At 44.1% G+C, this 16,176-nt stretch overlaps 1 protein-coding gene across 7 annotated transcripts in view; it reads right to left on the bottom strand.

Moving 5' to 3' along the window:
• Positions 1-16,176, bottom strand: part of ATXN7 (ataxin 7) — a 198,002-nt gene that overhangs the window by 43,831 nt on the left and 137,995 nt on the right. For 6 of the 7 annotated variants that reach the window (XM_064156998.1, XM_064156997.1, XM_064156999.1 and 3 more), the window contains one exon: positions 7,880-7,984. The exons of the other annotated variant lie outside the window; for it this stretch is intronic. In XM_064156998.1, coding sequence (XP_064013068.1) covers positions 7,880-7,984 — 105 coding nt within the window. The remainder of the gene's footprint in view (positions 1-7,879; positions 7,985-16,176) is intronic. 7 annotated transcript variants of the gene reach the window in all.

Below are 16,176 nucleotides of genomic sequence, written 5' to 3'. Positions count from 1 at the left end.
CCCACCTCTCTGCACTTGATGCTATTTCCACAGCACTGAGCCATCTCCTCTCTCTGAGCCTCAGTGCAGTCCAGACAGTTGAGGGAAGCAGCTCTCCTCAGACAGGAGGCTGATAACCACATCGAGATGTGATGCGATAAGCCCATGGAACAGTTGAAATGCTAACAAAAGGTCACTTGACCCAAACCCAATGTTAGTTCAGGGTTTCCACAAAACAGCTGTCATGATGGCTTCCTCAAAGAGCAACCTTTTAGCACAGGAACTGTATCTAGCACATTTTGCAGAAAGGAGAGAGGGGAAATAAAAGGAACACCAGGCACACCTCACTGTCTTGAGGAGAGGCAGTTCACAACTGGACAGACAGCAAAAACATTGCTACTGGGAGAACTTACAAACTGAGAGGGAACCATGCAGGGACTTCAGACATTTTCTTGAGTTAAATAGAGAGGCCAGACCTGTGTGGCATGGAAGTCAGAGAGGCTGGCACATGGTCATGCAGAGTGTAGGAAATCACTCTGTCTCCTCAGAGCAGGTCATTGCAATAAGCGATCTGGATAAGTAGCCTGGAGAAGAGGAGACTTCAAGGGGACCTTATCATTCTCTACAACTACCTGAAGGGAAGTTGTAGTCAAGTGGGGGTTGGGCCCTTCTCCCAGGCAACTTGTGACAGGACAGGAGGGCATAGTCTGAAGCTGTTCCAGGGGAGGTTTAGGTTGGATATCAGGAAGCAGTTCCTCACAGAAAGGGTGATTAGGCACTGGGATGGACTGCCCAAGGAGGCAGTGGAGTCACCATCCCTGGAGGTCTTTAAGAAAAGATTGGATGTGGCAATTAGTGCCATGGTCTAGTTAATTGGATAGGGCTGGGGGATAGGTTGGACTGGATGATCTTGGAGGTCTCTTCCAACCTGTTTGATTCTATGACTCTTTTTTATGATTCTATACTTAGTGGCATAGTTTACCTGATGTGGTGGTGTTTGGTTATAGGCTGGGCCTGATGATCTCAGTTTTCCAGTCTGGGTGAGTCTGTGATTCTGTGATCTCAGGTGCTTCACCCATGAAACTCAAAGCCTGGTCACTACACTTTTTTTTTTCTTCCATCATTCACCTTTGACTTGATCTTGAGCTATCAAAGGAAGATGCTGATACCATGAACACGTAGCTATTCCAGAAGCAGCAGCAAGAATGCTAGCAATAAAGGACTTCAAATGTCACAAACCAATGACAGCACATATAGCAACAGTATAGAATAAACCATCAAAATGGCAATTCCTACCCCAAGTGCATGTCTAAATTGCCTCAAGAAGCACAACTTAACTTTTATCTCTTACAGTCACACCTATGAAATATGAAGTATCAATTACACACAAAAATCTGTGATTTGTAGCAATGAAGTATTTCACTAAAAAAGGCCAAATACACTGAAGAATAAAGTTACAGTTAAATTACTTCTGACTACCTGTGGTCCAAGGAAAAATGCCAGCAAATATCCTGCAATGGACTTCCACAGAATCACAGAAACATAGAATCATAGAATCAACCAGGTTGGAAGAGACCTCCAAGATTATCCAGTCCAACCTAGCACCCAGCCCTATCCAGTCATCTAGACCATGCCACTAAGTATACTATAAGGTTCATAATAACTCCTTACATCCAGGTTGGCAAAGCCCCTCAGGGTCACCAAGTTCAACCCAGAACCCTACCCTACAAGACTCACCTTTAACCTTATCCCTAAGCACCCTGAAAACACACCCAAGGTTGGTGACTGAAGCACCTCCCTGGGCAGCTCATTCTGTTTTGTCATGTGCTTTCCCCAGTCAGGGAATGTCTGATCTCAATCTAGTACCCACAAGCTAAAAACACAGGGGCTGTTTTAGTGTGACATGTCTGGACCTATTCTTATGTGGTCTTTTCACTCATGAAGCAGTGTTTATCCCAAATGTGTTTTAGAAGAGATGAATTAGCTCATTAGGCTTAGCCAATAGTTTGTTTCGCCCTCCTGTGACTAATGTGACATAAAGAGAATATGTTCTACTAGTTCAGAAAACAAAACCTCACGTGGCAAGTTTCAAAGAACACCAAGTACAAGTGACACATATTTCCAGGGGTTGTAGAGTATCTTAAGAGATGACCATTCCTCTAGCAGCAATTAAAAACAACTTTAGAAAGACCCTGAGAACATCACAAAAAGGTAGAGCTTCACCGACGCTCTGGGGGGTTCAGAATTTGAAGGCATCTCTCTTTCCTCAATCCCTGAAACGATGCCACACACACAACAAAGGTCTAACTCAGAGCAAACTGACTGTGATCAATCCAAGGAGACTTTGTTATCATGATAGCATGCTTTTTGTTTTCAAAAGCACTGTGTGTTTTGAGGACTTCAGCAATTTCCTTTGCCTGAAGTACACTTCAGTGGATTTTTTTTCCTGAATGTTTCTGAACTAAAATCAAATCCACCACTGCCTGGTAATCAATCATAGAATCATAGAATCAACCAGGTTGGAAGAGACCTCCAAGATCAGCCAGTCCAACCTAGCACCCAGCCCTATTCTGTCCAAGTGCCTCATCCAGACTTCTCTTGAACACCCCCAGGGATGGTGACTCCAACTCCCTGGGCAGCCCATTCCAATGCCAGTCACTCTTGCTGTGAAGAGCTTCCTCCTAACATCACTTGCTGTATTTAGCAGCTTTCAGATTCCATTTGTTAAAACAAGAGAAAACTCTGCAAGGATTTCATGGCTATGAAGGCTGACAAAAAGCAATGGGAGCTAGTGCTAGAGGAAATCACCAAGTCAGCCTTCTTACCCTTCTGAGGCTATTAGCTGGCAAACCGAGGCCCTTTAATGATGTCCACCCCACCCAAGCCTGTTTTTCTCATCAGCTTGACCCCGCCTGTTTCCTCTGTATGCTGCAGCGTCTTCATTGTTCAAAACGGGCTTAAGAAACACCAAGAGTAACCTCATCATTTCCATCCCCTCCTTCTGCCCTCCTCTCAAAGCATGAACATGCTGCTGATGGAAGCTTTGCACTAGAGAAAGTTTCATGCCTAGAGATCATGCTCCTACAACGTGACACAGAATGGGGACATTCTGTTAGCATTTTTTCTTTTAAGATATATTTTCCATATCTTCATTTTGTACTTCCCTTTTCACTCTGTCTCCTTTAAACTGTAAGTAGTGCTTATGGAAGAGTTTGAATGAGCTTCACAGAAGAAGTTAAAAGACTGGTACAAGCAGCCCCTGTTTTCACATCCACGGTCAAGAAGCAACACTCTGCTTCTTCAGTTCCTGAAATGCTTCTTCAGTTCCTGAATTGCTTCTTCAGTCTGCCCATGAGGCTGTCATGCCAACAACGACAATATTGGTTCACAGAATCACAGATACCTCTTTTTCAGACAGTATTTGAAGATCACCTGCTCACTTCATAAAGACAACCTAATGTGTCTGCAGATATCACAGCTCTCCACCACTACCAACGTGAGCCATTTCAGTCATTACTAACCTCAAGATGAAAGATTCAATATGCCAACAGTCTAAACTGGGCACTGTTCAGTCCTCCCACATGCATTTATTTATAGCTGTCAGAATCCATTGAATAGGATATTTTAGATGGATTTGTTAGACATTCCAAACTGGTGACAGGTGAGGAATCACACTGGCAAGAGGTGGACTTGCTCCTGACTGATAAAGAAAGCGTATAGCAACAGAGGAAGAAAAGCTGATGCCCTTTCCTTCTGGGTCCCTACAACTCTGGAGATTAATGTCCACAAAACTCTGCATTTAAAAAAAACCCAAACCCCAAACAAACAAAGAAACACAAACAACCCAACAACAAATTGTATTAGCACTGCCATCCACAGAATAGCAAACAATGAAGAATTATGTCTGAAATGCATATCCTTCTCTGTGTGGACACAACTGTGTGAGTCACTGTGACACAACTGCAGAATCCAGCAGCAAGGGGGAGGGTATACACACATCAGTGAGGCATTACAACATAAAACCAAACATGAGGTGCCACAGATAACAAGTTCAACCTCTGTACAGCATAGGAAGACCCCTTCCCAGCCTCTGGGAAGCAAGAGAATCATAGAATCAACAAGGTTGGAAGAGACCTCCAAGAACGTCCAGTCCAACCTAGCACCCAGCCCTAGACAATCAACCAGACCATGGCACTAAGTGCCCCAGCCAGGCTTGGCTTCAACACCTCCAGGGACAGCAACTCCACCACCTCCCTGGGCAGCCCATTCCAATGCCAATCACTCTCTCTGCCAACAACTTCCTCCTAACATCCAGCCTAGACCTCCCCTGGCACAACTTCACACTGTGTCCCCTTCTTCTGTTGCTGGTTGCCTGGGAGAAGAGCCCAACCCCACCTGGCTACAGCCTCCCTTCAGGTAGCTGTAGACAGCAATGAGCTCTGCCCTGAGCCTCCTCTTCTGCAGGCTGCACACCTCCAGCTCCCTCAGCCTCTCCTCACAGGGCGGTGCTCCAGGCCTCTCACCAGCCTTGCTGCCCTTCTCCAAACACCTTCCAGCACCTCAACATCTCTCCTGAATTGAGAGGCCCAGATCTGGACGCAGCACTCAAGGTGTGGCCTGAGCAGTGCTGAGTCCAGGGACAGAAGAACCTCCCTTGTCCTGCTGGCTACACTGTTCCTGGTACAGGCCAGGCTGCCATTGGCTCTCCTGCCCACCTGGGCACACTGCTGCCTCATGTTCAGCCCAGTGAATATATATTTTCTTGCCAAAGGGCCTGATTATTTAAGATGCAAGGAAAGTTATGCTTTGTTCTCAGGGTAGGTGGAAAAGGCTGCCTACCCATGCTCACCATCTTCTACCCTTCCACACACTGAGACAATCAATTAGTAGGTGCCCTGGCCTGGAAAAAAGGAATGCATGCAAGTCCACACAGAGGGAAGAAGATGCTCTGTCCATGCTTTATTACTGGCACTTGGTCAGAAATCTGCTTCTAAATTTCTCCAGGAACAAAGAGCTGAATATGAAATACCTCCTGCTCAAAAACTGTCCTGAAACTGTTTGAGGTTAGTATCTGCCCTTGAGAGGAGTGTGGAAAAGATGAACTGCCAGCCTCCTCCAGTGAGGTTTGTAGAGGTAATTGAGCACTTGAACCTCCATAGCAATTAATTTTCTCAGTCCTCTATAAACACTAACACCAACCAATGCACCCAGAGCTTCCTGGCGTAGTTTATATACAAAACCATCAGAGCAGTAAAACAAATACAAACATCAGTATGTATGAAAACAAGCAAGCTCACTGGCCATTGCAAACAGACCATGATTTACAACCAACTCTGTGAGTTTAGCTTTTAGCTCAAGTTCACAGTTCACACAGGAACAGAACCCATGTAAAAATTATCTGTATAAATAACACGTGGAGAAATGACACACACAGTGGGCTAGTTTGAGGCTAATTGGAATATCTGAGTGAGAAAAGTTAGATTCTAGACTGTGAAAAGGAAACACTGGTGATGTCTGCTTCACTCATAGGCTTGCTGAGATGTATAAAGACAAGAAGACAAAACATAGATAAGATGGAGCAGGAGAGTCAGTGTGTGTGTGTCTCCGTCACAGGGGGTGCCCTGTTTCTGCTTTCCAACCCCTCTGGCTGATCCTTCAACCTCACCTTACACATAAGGCAAACCCTGGGATAAGGTAGAGGGGTGGAAAGAAGGTGGAAGTGTGCTTGGGAGCCCCTGGTTTCTGGGAGGGGAGTTGTGCTTCTGTATTACTTCTAACTTGTCTCTGTCTGCCTATAGCTGTAAATATTGTAACTCTCTGCTTGTATCTTGTGCTAAGCTGTGCATGTAAAGCTTCATTCCTTAACTGCCAACTGGCTGAGTCTAGTCTGGGTGATTTCATAAGAGTAGGGGGGCGAGGAGCTCCCAAACCATCACACACAGACTCACACACACTACCCATCCTCTCTGTGAAATACACTCAATATACAGATGTCATTTCCAGACTGAACTCCAGGTATGCAGCATTTCAAGAAGGCATTACAAGAGCGAAAAGGAACAACTTCTCTTCGTAACTGCATCACAGTGCATAGAGAATGATTACACACAGGTTATGCTCTTTGGCATTAGTTATAATGTAATGATTTATGTACCATCAGTGGAAGGAAGGAAGGAAGGAAGGAAGGAAGGAAGGAAGGAAGGAGAGAGAGAGATGGGAAGAAAGGTGGAAAGAAAGGAGGAAAGATGGAAAGAAAGCTGGAAAGAAGGAGGAAAGGAGGAAAGGAGGAAAGGAGGAAAGGAGGAAAGGAGGAAAGGAGGAAAGGAGGAAAGGAGGAAAGGAGGAAAGGAGGAAAGGAGGAAAGGAGGAAAGGAGGAAAGGAGGAAAGGAGGAAAGGAGGAAAGGAGGAAAGGAGGAAAGGAGGAAAGGAGGAAAGGAGGAAAGGAGGAAAGGAGGAAAGGAGGAAAGGAGGAAAGGAGGAAAGGAGGAAAGGAGGAAAGGAAGGAGGAAAGGAAGGAGGAAAGGAAGGAGGAAAGGAAGGAGGAAAGGAAGGAGGAAAGGAAGGAGGAAAGGAAGGAGGAAAGGAAGGAGGAAAGAAAGATGGAAAGAAAGATGGAAAGAAAGATGGAAAGAAGGAAAGATGGAAAGAAAGATGGAAAGAAGGAAAGATGGAAAGAAAGATGGAAAGAAGGAAAGATGGAAAGAAGGAAAGATGGAAAGAAGGAAAGATGGAAAGAAGGAAAGATGGAAAGAAGGAAAGATGGAAAGATGGAAAGATGGAAAGATGGAAAGAAGGAAAGAAAGATGGAAAGATGGAAAGAAAGATGGAAAGATGGAAAGATGGAAAGAAGGAAAGAAAGAGATGGAAAGAAAGATGGAAAGAAAGATGGAAAGAAAGATGGAAAGAAAGATGGAAAGAAAGATGGAAAGAAAGATGGAAAGAAAGATGGAAAGAAAGATGGAAAGAAAGATGGAAAGAAAGATGGAAAGAAAGATGGAAAGAAAGATGGAAAGAAAGATGGAAAGAAAGATGGAAAGATGAATGGAAGGAAGGAAGGAAGCAAGGAAGGAAGGACGAGATGGGAAGAAAGGTGGAAAGAAAGGTGGAAAGAAAGGTGGAAAGAAAGGTGGAAAGAAAGGTGGAAAGAAAGGTGGAAAGAAAGGTGGAAAGAAAGGTGGAAAGAAAGGTGGAAAGAAAGGTGGAAAGAAAGGTGGAAAGAAAGGTGGAAAGAAGGGTGGAAAGAAGGGTGGAAAGAAGGGTGGAAAGAAGGGTGGAAAGAAGGGTGGAAAGAAGGGTGGAAAGAAGGGTGGAAAGAAGGGTGGAAAGAAGGAAAGAAAGAAGGAAAGAAAGAAGGAAAGAAAGAAGGAATGAAAGAGAGATGGGAAGAAAGGTGGAAAGAAAGGAGGAAAGATGGAAAGAAGGAGGAAAGAAGGAAAGAAGGAAAGAAGGAAAGAAGGAAAGAAGGAAAGAAGGAAAGAAGGAAAGAAGGAAAGAAGGAAAGAAGGAAAGAAGGAAAGAAGGAAAGAAGGAAAGAAGGAAAGAAGGAAAGAAGGAAAGAAGGAAAGAAGGAAAGAAGGAAAGAAGGAAAGAAGGAAAGAAGGAAAGAAGGAAAGAAGGAAAGAGGTGGAAAGGTAGAAAGAAGGAAAGATGGAAAGAAAGATGGAAAGAAAGAAGGAAAGAAAGAAAGATGGAAAGAAGGAAAGATGGAAAGAAGGAAAGATGAAAAGAAGATGAAAAGAAGGAAAGAAAGATGGAAAGATGGATGGAAGGAAGGAAGGAAGGAAGGAAGGAAGGAAGGAAGGAAAGATGGAAAGAAAGAAAGATGGAAAGAGAGAAAGAAACTGCCAGGCTTAATCCTGATTTAACCTTACCCTTAATTATTAGAAATAGTTAAGCACTTACCATAATGTGATTGAAATGCCTGTGGTTTTACGACCTGATTACAGTGGTTACACATCACCAAATAGAAATCATCATGAGCCGGGCAAAGACCAAATATTGGCATATCTAAAAACAAAAAGACAAAATGGCATCTCTCAGCTGCTGACAATTAGTGAAAGAACAGTTTAATGACAGAGCCACGACACTAGTGGTGAATCACAGTTCCAATACATTTGTATCAATTTTGAAAATGAGGGGGGAAAAATATGAGCATAATGCAATAGATAATTTTGTGCTGGAGTAATACAAAAGCAAACCCCCCCCCCCCCCCAAAAAAAAAATCTTCCTACAAAGATAAATGTAAAATGAATGATCACTTGCAGAAAACATCCATGAGGAAACTGATTTAGGACTGATTATCTTATACCAGATGCAAGAATGTAACAAAAATAAGGCCTGACTTCCAGTGACAAACCACAACCTAACAGGGGATGTTTTATGTCTTCTGAAAGGGCTTTGGACTTCTATTCCCATTTCATTAAATGAATTAAAAACTACAAACTTTATTTCCTATTTAATTCTTGTTCCTAAATCATTTGAAACACGCAGCCTTTTACCAGGCAGTATTACATGCCTAATGGCTTTTATTTGTTTAACAGTGCATTATAGTCCAGCCATCTGCTGCCAAGAGATCTGTGGAACAGCTACACGAGAGAGAGAAATAGAGATAACAGTATGTCAGAGCATGTGTGGATTTCAGAGATAACACACATACTTGCAGACTTTCACTAAGAAAATGAGGTTCTGCAATTTGGTTGGGTTTGTGCTTTCTCTTCTGTTTTAATGAACACAGTTTAACAGTTAAAACTGCATTCAGAGACCCTGAAGCATTAAATACAGCCATTTCTACACAAAGGTATAGACATTTCTGCAACCAAAAAGGTTAACCATCAGACAACAGAAAATAGGAAGTTGTGAACATAACAGCATAAATTCATTACTGCCACACGTGTGGCTGAGGGATCCATAACACTATTTAAAGGTTTCTAACACCATTTAAAGCTTTATAATACTACTTAAAGGTTTCTGACACCATTTAAAGGCTTCTAACACTATTTAAAGGTTTCTATCACGATTCAAAGGTTTCTATCATGATTTCAAGGCTTCTAACACTATTTAAAGGTTTCTATCACGATTTAAAGGCTTCTAACACTATTTAAAGGCTTCTATCATGATTTAAAGGTTTCTATCATGATTTCAAGGCTTCTAACACTATTTAAAGGCTCCTAACAATATTTAAAGGTTTCTATCACGATTTCAAGGCTTCTATCACCATTTAAAGGCTTCTAACATTATTTAAAGGTTTCTATCACGATTTAAAGGCTTCTAACACTATTTAAAGGTTTCTATCACGATTTCAAGGCTTCTAACACTATTTAAAGGTTTCTATCACGATTTAAAGGCTTCTAACACAATTTAAAGGCTTCTGACATAAGAAGACTTAATTTCTTTTAAAAAGAAATGCTCAAGATTTATCTTAACAGCAACTTAGCAATTAAGTTAAAACTCATTTACCTCTGTGTTGGAACTGATCCCAGAGTTTTGGTTTAAAGCTGTTAATTTGTCTATGTGTATTTTTCAACATCTACATTTCTTTTCAACAACAGAAGATCAATTTTGAACTAAATGGAGTGGGCTGCACGTTAAGAGTGAACAAGGTGCCATAAAACGAGGTAACCAGTGGCAGAATGAGGCTGTCAGCCCTGTAAGAGCCCCACAGACTCCACTTTGTTCTTCACAGACAAAAGAACGCATCCACGCCCAACCGCTTGCAGAATTAGGGGCATCCTTTGTAGTATGGATCCTCAACATAAAGAATGAATTACTTGAAAAAGTCTGCCCCAGGTTTCCCAAAAACCTCACTAGTGCTGCATTAAAATTAAGGATAATACTTGCACATAGCTGCAAGTGGATGTTGCAGTTGGACACATATACAACCACCATGGGCAACCTGACATGGCCGTGATAGATCAGAGCTACAGTTAGGTAAGTCACAGGCACCTTGCTGCCACTGAGGGTACATTAGTAACCTGACTTGTTCTTCAAAAAGTAGCAACTCTTATTTATTTAAACAATATTTTTTTAAAGTATTAAGACCACAGACACACCTAAGTTACTGCACATTAGGCAAAACCAGTAAATGTCTGCTGAGAAGACAAAAAAAAGGCAGAAAAAGAAACTCCTGGTTTTCAATATCTACTTTCTGTGACACACTATTAAGATATAAGAGGGGGGAAAAAAGAAAAAAAAATGTATATGTCATTGCTAATATTTCATTCAGGAGTTCTTTGGGGATGTCTGTGTAAAAAGGAGGTTTCCACACCGCAAGCGACTACTCCAGGGTCATCCCCATTTGACTACTAACACACGGTGATGAATGGGACAATAACAGCGTGCACTGCCTGATATTTACATTGTTAATAGCACACAGACAAGCTACTACTGTATAATGCCCAACCAACTGTAAATCCACACCCTGTAACCTGCTGTCATAACCGTACCTTGCAGACTTTACACCAGCTTGCAGAGAATGTGGAGGTGTGGGGAGCCAGGAGAGCCAGAAAAGGATTGCCTACTTCTGCGTCCTTTGCAAGATAAAGCACTCCTTGACACTAGTTCTGTGCACACACTCTTTAGTGAATGTTTGCTGGCAATACACAACTGCAATTTTAAACGAGTGAAACAAGGAACTGGCTGGAGGGCCAAGCCCAGAGAGAGGTGGTGAATGGTGCCACATCCAGCTGGCAGCTGTCACTAGTGGTGTCCCTCAGGGATCAGTGCTGGGCCCCATCCTCTAACATCTTCATAGATGATCTGGATGAGGGCATGGAGTCAGTCACCAGCAAGTTTGCAGATGACACCAAGCTGGGGGCAGATGTGGCTGGGCTGGAGGGCAGAAGGGCTCTGCAGTGGGACCTTGACCGCCTGGACAGATGGGCAGAGTCCAAGGGGATGGCATTCAATAGCTCCAAGTGCAGGGTGCTGCACTTTGGCCACAACAACCCCATGCAGAGATACAGGCTGGGGTCGGAGTGGCTGGAGAGCAGCCAGACAGAGAGGGATCTGGGGGTGCTGATTGATACCCACCTGAACATGAGCCAGCAGTGTGCCCAGGTGGCCAAGAGAGCCAGTGGCATCCTGGCCTGCATCAGGAATGGTGTGGTCAGCAGGAGCAGGGAGGTCATTCTGCCCCTGTACTCTGCACTGGTTAGACCTCACCTTGAGTCCTGTGTTCAGTTCTGGGCCCCCCAGTTTAGGAGGGACATTGAGATGCTTGAGCATGTCCAGAGAAGGGCGACGAGGCTGGGGAGAGGCCTTGAGCACAGCCCTATGAGGAGAGGCTGAGGGAGCTGGGATTGGTTAGCCTGGAGAAGAGGAGGCTCAGGGCAGACCTTATTGCTGTCTACAACTACCTGAGGGGTGGTTGTGGCCAGGAGGAGGTTGCTCTCTTCTCTCAGGTGGCCAGCACCAGAACAAGAGGACACAGCCTCAGGCTGTGCCAGGGGAGATTTAGGCTGGAGGTGAGGAGAAAGTTCTTCCCTGAGAGAGTCATTGGGCACTGGAATGGGCTGCCCGGGGAGGTGGTGGAGTCGCTGTCCCTGGAGCTGTTCAAGGCAGGATTGGACGTGGCACTTGGTGCCATGGTCTGGCCTTGAGCTCTGTGGTAAAGGGTTGGACCTGATGATCTATGAGGTCTCTTCCAACCTTGGTGATACTGTGATACTGTGAAGTTGGCAGGAACTGATGCAAACAAAAATGTTTTCCCTATTTCACATTGGGGGTCCCAGGAAACAGGAATAATTCACAAGTGTCCTTTATGCTGCTAAGCATATCCTTGAATCAGAGCTCTTAAGGGACAGAAAGCCCAGAAATGCCAATACACCAGAAAGTACTCAAACCACCATATGAGTAAAAATCACTTAGCACAGAAAAAGAGGATTTGCTGCAGACCCAAAAGCACAACTGTGATTTCAAAGGAAGACATGCACACGATCACATCCAGGTCACACAAACCAGTGGAAAAGATCTTCTACCCCTGCAGTACTCTCCTGCAGTGCTGATAATAGTGCAGCATCTAAACGTAACCAGCAAGGGAGTAGTCAGAGCCCTACGTGCAATTCCTTTTGCTTTCTCATACAGGTAGAATGAACTCTAGGTTTTTATTATCAGAGACTTTACTTAAACTCTTTTGTTAGAGAAACACACAGGGCCCCCAGTACCACTGGAATCTGCCTCTGCTGAGCACATAAGGAACACAGGAGATCAGCCTGTAAGTGTCACAGCCTAGACACCAGAGGGCAAAAAGTAGTGTCCATGCTTCAGAGTCCTAAATGTTAGTTTTATCAATACATCTGAAGCTATAAGGAGTGTGACCCAACTAAGTTCAGTTAAAACAACTGGAAGAGATCCAAACATACACTTCCCAACCCAGAAGCCTCAGTCTTAGGCATGTAATGAGATCCCACGTATTTGACGTGCTTCACTGTCAGTTCAGTTGAGCAGAGCTAGAGCAGGTTTCAGGCAACAATTTCTGTGTTCCAATGAGACAAACACCTATGTGGTACTGCTATGAGAATGGCAGAGAAGAGCACAGAACATAGAGAACACTTTAACAAGGCTTATGTAAGAAGTACAGACCGAGAGTAGGAGATGGATGTCTGTTCTTCCTATTCCCCCTTGAACCACTTCTGAAAGTTCTCTGGTCTTGCAAATGATATTCCAACGTCTAATACTTTATACCTATTTTATTTAATGACATGCAAATTCTCCATTTCAAAGTCTAATGAAGTTTATAGTGTTTCACCAGTGTCATTTCAAATCCACTGCTCCTCTGAGTTTAAAGATTACTTTTTGAAACACTTCACTGTAAATGTAAAGCCTGGGCCTCTCAAGGAAGAGCCTAGCAACCATGATTCATATGTTCCTCTTTCAAAGCTGGGTTCATTTAACTCTCTCCATCTGGGAATGTTTTTCAAGGTCAAACTAAAAATTTAAACCAAGACCCGGAGCTTTCAATTTATATTTCCATAACTGCAGCACTTGCACAGCATCAACATACAAATACTGTTGCAGGAGCTGCTAGTGACATTAATTCTATTAGCATCAAGAAAACCAACTTCATTTACCCTCATAATACAAAACCTCTGAATGTTGTGACCTCCAGAATTCACTTCTCCTTTCAAATGCAGCTTAGTTTTGGTGGCTTTAAAAAGGTAATTTTAAATGATATATTGCTGTAGTCTTTAGCAAGACTGAGCTGTCATCCCCTCTTCTGTGGAGGGACACAGAAGCACATAAGTTATCTGGTAACCCTTAGTATTTCCAGCATTCTCTTTCACAAGAGTCACACTACAGAAAATCATGCTTGTGGCCATTAAAAGTTACTGTGCCTGTGTACTTTCAATTCCAATACTTAATGTTACAGATAACAGAACCAATAAAGCAGGCTAAAAACACCACAGATAAGCTCAGTGGTTCCACTGTATATTTTCATTGAAGTTCTTTTAACCCCCCACCCCCAAAAACCATGAGATTTCCTACAAATCTCATTGTCCCTTTTCAGGGACATCCATCCTAACATCTAATAAGACAACATTTCTTTGTTAAGTGACATGAAAAAAAAATAAAAATCACAAAAAAGAGGGTTCAAGATCTCCTACACAACAGCAAACTCTAGAGGAATATGGTAAAGGAATCATAGAATCAACCAGGTTGGAAGAGACCTCCAAGATCATCCAGTCCAAACTATCACCCAGCCCTAGACAATCAACCAGACCATGGCACTAAGTGCCCCAGCCAGGCTTGGCTGCAACACCTCCAGGGACGGCGACTCCACCACCTCCCTGGGCAGCCCATTCCAATGCCAATCACTCTCTCTGACAACAACTTCCTCCTAACATCCAGGCTAGAACTCCCCTGGCACAACTTGAGACTGCGTCCCCTTGTTCTATTGGTGCTTGCCTGGCAGAAGAGCCCAACCCCACCTGGCTGCAGCCTCCCTTCAGGTAGCTGCAGACAGCAATGAGCTCTGCCCTGAGCCTCCTCTTCTGCAGGCTGCACACCTCCAGCTCCCTCAGCCTCTCCTCACAGGGCTGTGCTCCAGGCCCCTCCCCAGCCTTGCTGCCCTTCTCTGGACACCTTCCAGTAGCTCAACATCTCTCTTGAATTGAGAAGCCTTGATCCTGGCTGTTTGCTGAGACCAAAGCACAAGATGCCTCTTTTGTAGAAGTCTGATGACTGAAAACAGGAGAGTGAAAACTGAGAGGAAGAGAAAGCAAAACTTAGCATGGCCAGAAGTGAAAGGGCAAAGAACAAACTCTATCAATTGAGGCAAAAGAATAGAAAACTCGATGAAGAAAAGTGGCAAGAGCACATAAAAGTACTGCAGATATATTTGAAGGCCAGAACACTGCTTTTGCTCACTTCTTCCCTATCTAAGCCCAGCATGAACATCTGCTTCTGAAGCGCCCGGGTCTGATTTATCACAGATCCACATGCACTGCTTGGCATTTAGTGCAGTGTGGCAATGGACACTCTGTGCTGACACTCGATGCAAACACTTGACTGTTTTGACTACAAAGACACCCACGGCATAGCACAACAAACGCCTCCAGCACAACACCAACCTGCCTCTACCTCCAGAATATCCTTAATCACTAGAGCTGATATTAGATGCAGTAAAAGCATGGTGCTCTGGCCTATTAACTTCACACTCATGACAGATAGGACCCCCTACCATCTTCACAACTCCCCAAACACAGAACTGAGTTTTCTTTTTGCTGGGGTCTGATCCAAATCCACCCTAAACAAGAACTGGTATTGATTCACAAGGCTCTCAACAGATATGACTCCCTATTATAGAATCAAGCAGGTTGGAAGACACCTTCAAGCTCAGCCAGCCCAACCTAGCACCCAGCCCTAACCAATAAACCAGACCATGGCACTAAGTGCCCCAGCCAGGCTTGGCTTCAACACCTCCAGGCACGGCGACTTCACCACCTCCCTGGGCAGCCCATTCCAATGCCAATCACTCTCTCTGACAACAACTTCCTCCTAACATCCAGGCTAGAACTACCCTGGCACAACTTGACACTGTGTCCCCTTCTTCTGTTGCTGCTTGCCTGGCAGCAGAGCCCAACCCCACCTGGCTACAGCCTCCCTTCAGGTAGTTGTAGATAGCAATGAGCTCTGCCCTGAGCCTCCTCTGCTGCAGGCTGCACACCCCCAGCTCCCTCAGCCTCTCCTCACAGGACTGTGCTCCAGGCTCTTCTCCACCTTCACTGCCCTTCTCTGGACACCTTCCAGCACCTCTCTCTTGAATGGAGGAGCCCAGAACTGGACACAGCACTCAAGGACAAGTCCCCAGATACAGAATTCAGTTTTCCTTTTACTGGGGTCTGATCCAATTCCACCCCACACAAGTGTACCCACCGGTGCTGATTCCGAGGCTCTCCGCTAAGACATCAGGGAATTGTTCTGGAGGGACTACATAAGGAAACTGTAAACACAGCCCATTGTTTTGAAATGCTGCCAAATCTGAATTGTTTGAACTTCATGGACCAAGTAAGTTCAAACAATGTCCACAACAGCTATCTTGAACACACTTGCTCTATGCTGGCTGTGTTTTCTCTTCTCATTAGAGAAGAATTAGCCTTGATCATACTAAGGTAAAAAACATGTGAGTACATCTTGTTTTAACCTGAGGTGCAGGCATGCTTTCATTAGAACATTTATTTAAGATACACAATTCTTTACTAGTATCTGGAAAAAAGAAGATCAAAAAAGGGGAGCAACATCCCCCCCCACCCCCATGCCTGTTGTCACTTAAAACTAGTTGATGCCTTGAAGGAAAAGATGTTTTGTGCCACCTCCATTCACTTAAAACACTTGTTCCAGGTATGGCCATATCCTGTCACAATAGAAAAAAAATGCTACTATCATTTTACCCTTTATAGTTGTGGAAAAGATGAATGTTGATTTAATATCTGAAAGTGGACTAATTATTGTTTTGAAGAGCTTGTGATCTGGGGGAGAAGCACAAAGAGGGAGAAGGAAGTCGACTAAGCAGCACCAAGGACCACATGCAACAGAAGAAGGGGACACAGTCACAAGTTGTGCCAGGGCAGGTCCAGGCTGGATGTTAGGAGGAAGTTGTTGTCAGAGAGAGTGATTGGCATTGGAATGGGCTGCCCAGGGAGGTGGTGGAGTCACCATCCCTGGAGGTGTTGAAGCCAAGCCTGGCTGGGGCACTTAGTGCC

This window comes from Pogoniulus pusillus, chromosome 16 (assembly GCF_015220805.1).
Source record: "Pogoniulus pusillus isolate bPogPus1 chromosome 16, bPogPus1.pri, whole genome shotgun sequence".
In the NCBI taxonomy this organism is placed as follows: Eukaryota; Metazoa; Chordata; class Aves; order Piciformes; family Lybiidae; genus Pogoniulus; species Pogoniulus pusillus.
The sequence above is the reverse complement of the archived record's forward strand: the minus strand, read 5'-3'. Positions and strand labels throughout refer to the sequence as shown.